General features: G+C 57.5%; 1 protein-coding gene across 2 annotated transcripts in view; it reads right to left on the bottom strand.

The window, feature by feature from the left end:
• Positions 1–9815: 9815 nt before the first annotated feature.
• HES1 (hes family bHLH transcription factor 1) overlaps positions 9816–11613 on the bottom strand; it is a 1957-nt gene continuing 159 nt past the window's right edge. For both annotated transcript variants that reach the window (XM_017810485.1, XM_017810484.1), the window contains exons 2-5: positions 11595–11613; positions 11420–11515; positions 11251–11338; positions 9816–10555 (exon numbers count right to left, since the gene is read on the bottom strand). The exon at positions 11595–11613 ends at the window's right edge or, in 1 of these variants, runs on beyond it. In XM_017810485.1, the coding sequence (XP_017665974.1) occupies positions 10071–10555; positions 11251–11338; positions 11420–11515; positions 11595–11613 (688 nt within the window). In that variant the 3' untranslated portion in view covers positions 9816–10070. The remainder of the gene's footprint in view (positions 10556–11250; positions 11339–11419; positions 11516–11594) is intronic.

Raw genomic sequence — 11613 nt, 5'->3', positions numbered from 1 at the left:
CAGCTCCTCCAAAACAGCGCTTAAGTCTTGCAAAGCCAGAGGTGGAAGGGGCAGGGTGGCTGCACAAACCTCCCTGCACAGCTACAAATACCACCACAAAGCCTGAAGACTTCGGGCACCTGCCCCTTCTCCCTTCCCCGCACCGAAGTTTGCTCTGAGCATCATCCCCCCCTCAAATCTCCCTTCAGCTGATTGCTACCAGTTTCTTCACTTTAGCAGCTGATGGACCTACACATGGCTGACTGGAGACTGGTGACCAGGGTGGCCACAGTGCAGTAAGGAAGACATCTGGGACCTTGGATACAACGTGTCACACGCAGGAGCCCAAATCCTTGAGTCAGAGCCACAGTACAAGTAGCGTCTGCCCTGCAGGAAACATCCCCCAGTCCCCGGTGCCGAGCTGGCTCTGCCACCCCGTGCATGCTCACTGCCCAGGACAAAAAGTGGCATTTGCTGGACTCAGGTCACTGCCCCCCAGCAAAGGGGCTTTCGGCTGAGCCCCAGCAGCATGTCCTGCCACCGGCACCTCCTGAAAGGGACCTTCCGCTGCAGCCCTGGCCCATTGTCCAGGGGGATAATTGGAGGGAGAAGCGGAATGGGGCTGTAATGAATTCTGCTGCTATTCAGCAGGGCCGAGAGGCAGAAAGCTCGCTGCTCCTGCCAAAGTGCTGAGGCTGCTACTTCCATTCTGAGGCCGGAGGGGAGGTCTCCAGAGGGCAACTCGCTATTGAGGAGGCTCCGGGGTTGAAACAACACCCGGCATCTGAAGTTTTACTCTTTCTGCGCGAATGTGCTCCGACGTGGCTGTGCACAGGGTCCTTCCCTGCAGGCTTGGCAGGGCTGCAGCCGAGCTATTGGTTCTCTCCGTCTCACACAGAGAGGTGCCAGGGTGTCCCCATGCCCATTACTGTGTTGTGCTGGCACCAGCCTCAGCTTTGCTACCCTTCTCCCTGTGCCGCCCTTCGGGGGGTCTGCCTGGCCAAATCCTCATTCCTTCATCCTCAAGGTCCCAAGCAAAACTCCCTTGGCCACAGTGACCCCAGCAACCAACACCTGACCCACCCCAGCACCCAGCAACACAAGCACAGATCCCGCAGACCCCTACGAAGGGCTGCTTTGCCCCCCTTCCCATGTTTTTAGGAGGGATGGAGCAGCCCGGGAGGGAGACTCAGCTTGGGGGCGGATGGAAAATCTACGCTCTTCTTTCCAGGCGCCCTGAGGCTGCGAAGGGCCGGACGGCAAAGCGTCTGTGTGGTCCTTCCCGCGCAGGCAGAGCCCCGTGGAGGGCAGCTCCTCTCCCACACGCTACCGCCGGTAGCTGGCCGTCTCCAGACATCTTGCATCGCTTTGCTCAGCCCTGCTGCAGCTGCTGCCGAGCTCCTGCTGGGGTCTCACACTCAGGGTGGGGTTCCCCTTTCTCAAAAGCCTCCCGGCAGCATCCGGCTGGAGGCAGGGACACTGCCAGGAGGAGTCCCCTGGGATGCTAGGCTGGCTCCAGCACACATAGCCTGAGTCCGCGGTGCCTCAGCCCCCGGGGAAAGCTTTCTGCCAATTTGATTGAGCTGCAGAGGGGTTGGTGCCAGAAGAGCTGGCAGCCTGCATGGGCGTTGGCCTTCTGCACATGAAGCCTGGAGGGGGTGCGGGGGTGCCCCACTGCTTCCTTGGTGCAGAGAGGCATATGGGGGCTGTGAGCTGGTGTCACAGGGCAGACCCCAGAGATGCTGGTGTTGTCCCTGCCCTGAGGCGCACCAGTCTTATTTTACATCCAGAAGCTCTTTAAGCAAATGCGTAAGTAAATATCTTCTCCTTCTTGCCCGTAGAGATGACACATTTACAGACCTTTGAATGGGATTTAGGACTTTTGTCTCCACCTGGCAAACCGGGTGGGTGTGCAATCAGCAAACCACTGGCAATTGCAGCCATCAAAATTTTCTGCATCGGTGCCATAAACAAGCAGGAGGAGGAACCCAGAGCACAGCACCCTGAAGAGGAAGAGAAGACAAACAAGACTTTGTCTCAAGGTTTCGAGCAGGCTGCAGGCATCCCTAGGGCTCAGTGCTATTCTTCCCAGCCCATGGTGCTCTCATAACACCTTGGCTCAGCAGAGCTTAGCAGGCTGTCACAAGCCCCAAGAAGAGCCCTCCTGACCTCCTGGGGAAATGACTCCAGCAAGCAATAAATTGGGTCCTGTTTACTTTGAGGGGTGTCTTGTTGAGCTTTAACGCAGGAGGGACAGCTCTGAGTTGTGAAATGTGGCTGACACTGGAGGCATGGCTAGAGCAGCCCACAGCCGCCAGCACAAGCATGGGGCCAGCTGGGGTCTGAGCCTCCCCATGAAGGATGGGGGGCCATGGACAGTCCACCCCATCAAACCTTTTCCTGTCCTTTTTCCCATGGGTGATGGCTAACCAGCCCCAACTACAGCATGCTCCTCCAGACTGGCAAACACTGGGCACTATGGCAGCCGTTGCCCCATGTAAGATCTACTATGGGGGGGAGGATGGGAGGGGGGAGAAGTGTGGCTATGCTGTGGGCTGACCCAGCCTGGGAGGAGCCCCCCTGTAGCAGGCCAAGCTCCTTTGCGACCCTCATGCTCACTGTGGTGCTGGATGGGCAAGCACAATGCCGCTCACAGCCATGGCACTCTCCTCTTTGCCTATTTGCCGGCTCTCATCCCACTGCACTTATCCATTTGTTCAGCAGCTCATGGCCATGGTGGTCCAGCTCCTCATCCCGTTGAGGAGACATGACCCCACTCAGCCTGTGCCCATCACCAAACCTGCTCTCAAACCTCTGAGGAGAGCTGCCCTGAACAGGCAGCGCCTCAGGCAGGGGGCTGCCCACAGGCTCTGCCTGCAGCCTGCCCGCACGCAGCTGAGCCCAGCGGGGAAGGCAGTGAGCGCCAGCCCCGTCTGCGAGCACAAACATCTGCTTGGAGCCTGCTCAGAAACACCAGCCCAGGCTGTCCAGCTGCCAGCCCCTCTGTTTCAGAGCACAATAAAAGCTGAAGGATGGCTGAAAGCAAGTGCCCCGTGGGAAGGGAAGTGCGGAGCTCTGTGCTGTGGTACACACCAGCACTAATCCCATGGCAAGAACCGAGGCTTGGCTGCAGAGAGAAAGGAAGCATCCATCAAGGCCTCCAGAGTCCTTGCTGTGAGACCCTGTGCAGCTGCTGACCAACCAGAGCCCTCCCAGATGCAGAGCTGGGGATGAGCGCTCCAGTTTCCCTGTTCATTCACCATACGTGGGATTGGTTTGGTTGGGAACATTGCCTAGTGGAAGGATTTGTCCTGATGCATCATCATCCCAAAGCTCCCCCTCTCCATCCAGGCTCATTGTCTCCTCTAGCACTCACTGAGATGCAGCCCAGAAGGATGTCCTGGTCCCTTCTCCATAGGCATGCAGGGCTCTGGTATTCCTCTGCAGTTACATATTGCTGTCGAACCCCTGAGTGTGATGGGCCATTTGCTCTCCCCCACCATAAACAGGATTCATTTCACTGCTGGGACAAAAGCAGGTTGTCTTCCAGGTCCGGACACGAGGTTGTTGCTGACGGTGGCAGGAATGAGACTCATCCTGATACTGGAGATGCAGACAAAGCCAAATGTTTCCCAAGCCTGGCAGGATCAGCCTGTGTTGGTCCTGCTTTACATTAGTTGTAGCCTCAGTGAGGATGCTGCTGGGGAGTGGGTTGAGGCCCAGTACCATTTCCCTTGTTTGGCAGATGCCCCATGTGTGTCAGTGATGACAAAAGAGGCGGGGATTTATCTGTGCCTGGGCTGCAATAGGGCTGTGAGGGCCAGAGCCAGGCAAGATACGTAACTGTGAGGTTCGGCATGTGTCCCTATATCCTGCTCCCTCCCTTGGTACAAACACTGTCCAGATTTCCGACGTCAGAGGGAGAGATACCAGCCAGATTATTTTACGGTTTCAAGAACTCATAATGTTTTCCAGAGAACAGAGCTGCAGCTCATCTTCTGCAGTGGGACAAGCTGTGGAAGCCTCCAGTCACTGCTGACAGCCCTCTTGTTAAAGAAAGGTTCCCGTCTGACCATTCAGGAGCCACTCTGGGGGTCACACTCACACGATCCTGCACTTTCACTGCTGGGATCAAAGTCCCTTTGCAGCAGGCAGCTCCAGTTAGCTGATGGGTGCCCTGTTTGACTCCCTGCACATCCCATACTCACACAATCAGACAAATTTCTCTCACCGACTCCACCCCAGGTTTACCATAGCAGAGTCTAGATCTCTAATTCCTTAATTTAATCATGGTGCTGTGATATGATAACAGGTAAAGCCAGGTGCTGCCGCAGAGGGATCTGAACACAGGAATACCCTCACAGTCTGTAGTGCACGTGCCTCTTGGTCCAGTGGTGATATTTTGTCATTTTTTTCATCGGGTCCTGCAGAGTCTCTGGGTGACCGGCCACACCCCTGCCGGGCAGTACTACAGCTCCCCGTGTCCTTTGTTAGGCAAAGGATCGGTGCCCGTTCACAGCTCGTTATCTGTGGCTCCGGGGCCTCTGGTGGTCTAGTGGTTAGGGTGCAGGACTCTCACCGCTGCGACCCGGGTTCCATTCCCAGCCCCCTGGGCAGATGGAGCTCGTCAGCCTTGTAAGGCAATCCATCTAAGAGAAGGTCACTCTAAACAAACCTACGACCTGGGGACCTCACTGCCACTGTCCAAGCTTGCTCGGCCCCGGCAGATGAACCTCAGGATTAAAGGGTGGGCTCAGTTCAGCGCACGCTGTGTCTCACCTAAAAAAACCACTGTGCAGGCTCGAAGGGTTAATGACCTTTCCCAAATCTTCGCTCGCAAAGACTGGCCATTATTATTATTATCTGTGGCTCCAGCCATTTCCCCCCACCCAGGGCACAACCTGCAGCTCGCACACCAAGCTACCTGCAGTAAGTGTATTCCTCGACAACTCTGATCTCCTCAGCAGCCAAAACCACTGACAAAACAACGGAAAAAAAGCAGGGCACCTTTGGAAAGGCTCCTGCAGGGCAGCCCAGTGCACCCACATCTATAGGGGTTGTTGCCATCCCAGCCCCGAGGACCTGGAGCAGGGGGCAGACTCCTCCTGGCACACCCTCTGTAGATGTCTCCCTTGCAGGGCAGGCACCACTGTTGGCGGCCCTGGTGCCAGCGTGGCTGGGCACTGTGGCAGGAGGTAACAGTCCCGGGATGGTGTAGAAGGAGGGGCTGCCCACCTGGGCAGAAGGATCTAGCAGAGGCCCCACTCCAGGGGCAATTTTAGGGATAACTTTTGGCGAGGTGCTATGCCGCAGCAGGCTGGATAAGGGACAGGCTGTCTTTCTTTGGGGGGAGGCTGTGAGGACACAGAGAGAGACGTGGCTTTGCAGGGAGTCACAGGGTGACCCAGCCCTGGCTCCCAGCCTCGGCTCGCAGCCTTTGGGCACCTCATGTCCCAGTCCTGCGGTGAGGCTGAGTTCCAACCTCCGCTCCAGCAGAGCTGCCCGAACCATGCTGTTGTGCTGGCAGGCTCATTACAGCAGGTCTGCTTTTAATTAAGCAGGATGCTGCTTTTGTACAGCTGAACCCCTTGGGAGTTCGGGCACAGACCCTTCACCCCTGCGGCTGGGCTCCTGCTGCTCACCCCTGTGTAGAGGGCAGCAGGCGGAGGGAGCTGGGGCCGGGAGCTTTGGGAGCACGTGCTGGGGCGGTGTGTCCCACCCACGCAGGATGTTAGCTGTGTCCTCAGGGTGACATGGTGCAGTCTGTGCTGTGCCCTGCTGTGGGTGTTTGTCCTCCTTGGGCCGGAAGGCAAAGCCCAGGGCTGTTATCACGCCAGGCAGATAAGGGTTAATGCCCCTACAGTTGTGCTGAGCTGGCTTTATTGGCAATAAACCCCGTCTGAGAGCAGCTTCTTAATCATTACAGATTGCAGGCAGCCCTATCTCCATGGCTGTCCTTCAGCAACAGCACCTCTGCCCTGCCCTGCTGCCCCTGCACCCTCCTCGGCAAACACACCAGGGTCAGGCCCTCTCCAGCCCCTCACCCCTTCGGTGCCACACAGCCCCCTTGTCACCCTCACTGTCATGCCAACACAAAGAACACGTACCCCCAGCCTCCTCCCAGTGCTCACTGTGGGTGTCAGCACAGGGCTAAGCTATGGCTGTACAGGAGAACGGTCCAGAAGCTATGGCCTGCGTGGATCAGATCCTTGGACATATGTAAGGCACTGGAACGGGTAGCTGGTACCCCTGGGGCACAGCTCTGCTGGAGCAGAGACATCAGATATCACTCCTGCCACAGAGGCTGGGAAGGGAAGATGATTGTCCCAGCCATTCCCAGGACCAGCTGATGGCATGGCCGAGAATGTTTTCTAAATGGGAGTGGAGTCATTTGTCTGGGCTGACCCCCCCAGGAAGTCTGTGCTCCGCAAAACAAGCCAGGCTTTTGTTTGACTTGTTTTAAGTAAAACACATGTCACCCCTGTAAATCACAGGTCCCCTTCACTGCCCCAGGGGCAGCGGCAGAGCAGAGGCGGGTGCTAGCCTCGAGGTGCTGGTGCAAGCCAGAGCCACGGGCTGTCGGGTCTGGTCCCACTGCTGGGCTGTATGCCCCGGCTGGGAGCCATGGGGCTGGAGCATCCTGGCCCCCACAGCATCCAGCCACCCCAACCTGCTTGCACACCCTGTGGCATGCAGCTCCCAGGGAGGTTTGCAGCGCTGGTCCTGGGGCACTCGTGCCCTGGCACCCCCACAACTCCTGCCTTGCTCCCCCAGATCCTAACCCGGCTGCCAGGCTGCTTTTTTCACCATCCCACGCTCCCTTCGGGCCGGGCGCCTGGATCCCAGCCCAAGGTCAGCCGCCGGCTGCGGGCCCTTGGCATGAGCGAGGACGATGGTTCGGGGCAGCCGGCCGGGGGGCTGTGCCGCTGCAGGGCCGGGTCCCGTCCGCGGCGTGCGGGCGGCGTCCGGCCACGGGCTGCCGGCGTTCGGCCACAGGCTGCCGGCGTTCGGCCTCGCCGCCTGCCAGCGGGGGCCGGGGCGGACTCGTGTGCCGGCGGCAGCAGCCGCGCTCCCTCCCGCGTTCCCCACACCGCTGGCAGCCCGCCACCGCGCCGGGGGTTCGCTCCTTTCTCACGACCTCTCAGGTTCCTGAGCTCATCTGGGAGCTATTCATTTCCTGCCAGAAAACAGCCTTGCCTGCTAAAAAAACCACCTTGGCCGCAGAGCGGCCCAGGGCTTGGTACGAGGGCTCTCCCGGCTTAAATCATAAAGCTCCGGCTGTCTGGCTGGAATCAAAGGCAGGGCGGGCGTGGGGGGGGCGCGGGGGCCTGTGCCATATGGTAGCACTTAAGAGCCAAGGAGGAAGCAAGGAGGGGCTTTTGCGCCGCTCACGAGGAGTGTGGGAAAAGTTAATTGACTTTAATGACAGGTTTCCCGGGACGGCAGCAGCGGCGGATGGAAGGGAGCTGTAGGGATGCAAGGGACAGCCGGGACTGTAAGCTCTGTGGTGAGTGGGGGGCAAGGCAGGGTGCTGGGGGAGGCAGGGAAAGCCCCCTGCCCACAGACTCCCGTGCAGGTGCGCTGTAGGCAGGGATGGAGCACTGCACCCTCCGGGCTGCAAAGGCACCCACCAGATTGTGGCAAAGTGCCTACCAACCCAAGAGTGGTCATGAGAGGGACAGACCTGGCTCTAGCCCCTTCCCAGCGTCCTCTCCGTTGGCGCACAGGGCTCAGCAAGGGCTCAGCAAAGTATGCAGGGAAGCCAACAGGAGCTGCATCCCATCTGGCAGCACTTAGTCAGGTTTCTTTTTCTACCTGTCCTGCACAGTCCCCTGCAGGGTCACAGCTCAGCCCTGTCCCTTCCCTGGCACCCCCCATCTCTCCCTTCCCCTTGCCTACTCATCCCACAGCACCAGTTTGAAGGCACTTGCTGCACCTGAAGGGCAATTCCCACACACAGTGATCCACAGACCCACAGCCTGCATTTGTCATCCCAATTTGTCACGGGCTCAGTGAACTGGCACCAAGAGCACAGCTCCTGGGAATTGCTCTGATCCCCTTATAGCTCACAAACTCAAGCAGAGCTCTCATGTCAACAGGCTGTGGAATAGAGTAAACACAGAAAGCTTTGGAGAAACCGGTCCAAGCATGTCATATCTGCTTTATACTAGGCTATTTAAACTCCATTAGCAAATAGGTTCATCTTGTCTTTCACTCCTGGATCTGCTGTGTGTTCTCCATTAGCCTACAGCAAAGTCTTTTTTCTAATGTGCTTTCCAAACCAACTGCTTCAGCAGAAAAGGAAGACGCTGCTCAGATGGAACAGCCTTCAGTCTTACAGGTGATGCTTTACTGATCTACATCAGCTCCACATGGGCCATCCAGCAGCAGGAGTTGGTCTGATACAATTCCAAGACAGGTCCTGTGAGCACTTCTCTGAACGCAAGGTGGGCTCAGTCCTACCTTCAATACCTCCAGTACAGAAAAGTGACACTATGGCTGCTGGAAGGGAAGGCAAGCTCAGCCTGTATGCCTACACACCTGCCTTGAGACAGCAAATCCAGTATTTCCAAGCCTTGCACCCTAAACCTGGCTGTGAGATGCCTCTGTGAGGGTGGCAATGCAGGCAGGCCACCAAGATGCTGGGAGACAGAGAAGGGAAAGCTCATCCCAGGGAGATCAGCCCCTTTGAAAAAAAAAACTGCCACTGGCTGCAGCTTCATCACTACACCCTGCAGAGAGAGATCCCAGGCATGTACCACCCCTCTCCAAAATACATCCACAGAAGTACTTTCAGATCAGGAGAATGTGTTTCTTTACAGGGAGCAGGGAGGAAAGCTGAGCAGTCAAACCCCAGCAGGTTTAATCCGTCTGGTCTCACACTCTCCCCAGCTTTCATTTCCCTAGCACCTGGATACAGTCAAGCACCTGGCTGATCCAGACAAAATCCAACAAGCTTTTGCAGCAGGATTTGGAAGGAAACCCCAGTGGATCTTGGCACATTTTTAAGCTGTCCGCTCTGAGTTAAGACTTGTTGAGAAGGGCAATGCAAGCTGTAACCTGAGACTGCTGCTCACCGCTATCTGGGGCTTGCATCTTGCCTGGAAATGGGGCATCCCCAAGTCACAGGGGTCAGCTGCAGCTCATAATTATAGAGATAATCCTCACAGCCCCACATCACTCCCTTGGCCACGTGTTTTCCATAGAACAGCAGAGGAAATGCCCAACTCTATCAAAACCACATGCAGAGCATTAATCATCAAGCACAGCTTGGCTGGTGCTCAGGGCTGGGAACAGCTCTATGCTTTTAAGTCCAGGTGGAGGTGGTGCCCAGCGCCTGCTGCAGCCCGTCAGCCAGGAGCACTCATGTCAGGCTTGTCCTGTGGAGACACACTGCTTTTGTAACACGAGAAGCTGGCAGGCACTGCTCTCTCAATCAACTGACTGGAGTCATTTGTGATTTACACCACAGCCTGCTCCTCCAGGTCCAGGGCAGGAGGCTCACCCAGGCAGAATCTGTCTCTACCACAGCTACTCTAACTCCATCAGCGGAGGAGCCAGGAACAGAGTGGAGGTATCTCCCTCAGCACATTCACCAACTCTGCAAATACAAGCTTTTTTTAACAAGTCTGATCAATTGAGCTGTTCCCAAAGAAGCAGTAATTACATCTGCTTTGGGGCAGGGAGAAGGGCCAGGTGATTTCACAAGACAGAGGGGACAGAGGGGCTGAGTAACAGCTCCAGCCTGTCGAGGACAAGGCAGCCCTGGAGCAGCATGATCCACAGGCAGCCAGGAGCTGGGCTCCCTCCTATGCACACATGCTAGAACTCCCAACTTATCTCCAAAGGCCTTCCAAAATGGAAGGGAAATTTTATTTTATGAGCATTTAAAAAGAAAGAAAAAAAAAACAATCTTTGGCGTCACATAAGGAAGGGGAGGAAAGGGAAAAAAAGATCTCGTGTAAAACACGAAACACCGTCAAGGGAGTGCTATGGTACAAAGGCACAATCCAATATGAACATATAACCTATGTACAGCCGTGCCAGCAGCACGGGGTGCAGAGCCAAGTCCAGTCCGGTGCCCACCACCCTCACCAGGGTCTCCAGACCGAGTCGGCTGTGCCGGGCGGTGGGCCTGGTGGTGAGGCGGCAGTGGCAGCTGTGGGTGGGCCGCCATACAGAGGCAGCACAGCTCCCCCAGGAGCAAAGGCAGTGCTGGGGATGAGGAAAGCAAACTGCCCATCGGAAGCCGGCAGCAGCTGGAAGCCACCATACACCTTGGCTGCATCGGCACCTGGCTTGCAGGGCATGCCTGGGAGTGGCCCCGCACCACTGCCCGGTGGCACCAGGGGTGGCCCAAAGGCTGCGGCTGGTGGCAGAGGGGGTGGTGGAGGGGGTGCAGGGTAGTTCATGGCGTTGATCTGGGTCATGCAGCTGGCCAGGTGGCCCAGGAGCCGGGTGCGCACCTCGGTGTTGACGCCCTCGCAGGTGGAGAGAAACCGAGTCACCTCGTTCATGCACTCACTGAAGCCGGCGCGGTACTTGCCCAACACTGTGGGGTCTGTGCTCAGTGCGGCTGTGGGAGGAGAGGAACACAAGGGTCAGCAGGTTCCACAGGGAACATGGGTGAGCAGCCCACTGGCATTGCATCCTACGGCCCCTCTGAGCCAGGAATCCAAGTGGGGAAAGCAGCCCCTCTGGCAGTGTGTCTTGTGTGCCCAAGGTGTCAAGAATTTGGATGGAAGGCACAGCCTCTCTGCTACCAAATCCACCAGCATAAAGGACTCAGATGGGAAACAGACAATTCCCAAGAGTCCTGCTATGTCCCTATATTCCAGGGATCCAGGTTGGAAACACAGTTCCCCCAGAAGCTCTTGTGCCTCCCACCCCCCCAAAACAGATCCATGTGGGGAGCACAGCTCAAGCCGTGACTGCAGCCCTCCCAGTGCCCTCCAGAACCAGGGATGCAGATAGCATCCCCAGCTCTTCTGTACTAGGAATACAAGTAGAGATCATGGTGCCCCTCACCACCCACCTCAGTAACAAACTAAGTCTCACCACCCACCTCAGGATAAGGTGGTGAGCTACTGGCTCCTTGTACCAAGAATACAGGTACTGAACACGGTAGCCTCCATCACTCCCGGAGGATGCAGGTGCAAAGCCGGGTGCTTCTTACCCTCCCTACCGAGGATGCAGACAGGGAGTGCGATGCCCCCAGTCCCCGGGATGCAGACGCCCCACTCCCCCTCCCCGTTCCCTCCCGGGACTCACCGGTCATCTGGGCTCGCTGGAGGCTCCGCAGGTGCTTCACGGTCATCTCCAGGATGTCGGCCTTCTCCAGTTTGGAGTGCCGGGAGCTCTGCGGGAACAGGCGGGGCTCAGACCGGCCCGGCAGCTCCGTTTCCCCCCGCGCCCCCCGCCCCGGCCCCCGTCCGCTTACATCCTTCTTCAGCGCGTCCAGGATGAGCGTCTTCAGCTGTCCCAGGCTCTCGTTAATGCGCGCCCGCCGCCGCTTCTCCATGATCGGCTTAGAAGACTGCAAGAGAGGCGGCGGTCAGCGCCCGGCGCGGCTCCGCACGGCGTTGCCCATCCCACCCCAGCGCGGCCGCCCTTACCTTGCGGTGCTCCGCCGCC

Source organism: Lepidothrix coronata, unplaced genomic scaffold (assembly GCF_001604755.1).
Source record: "Lepidothrix coronata isolate B3197 unplaced genomic scaffold, Lepidothrix_coronata-1.0 Scaffold29, whole genome shotgun sequence".
In the NCBI taxonomy this organism is placed as follows: Eukaryota; Metazoa; Chordata; class Aves; order Passeriformes; family Pipridae; genus Lepidothrix; species Lepidothrix coronata.
The sequence above is the reverse complement of the archived record's forward strand: the minus strand, read 5'-3'. Positions and strand labels throughout refer to the sequence as shown.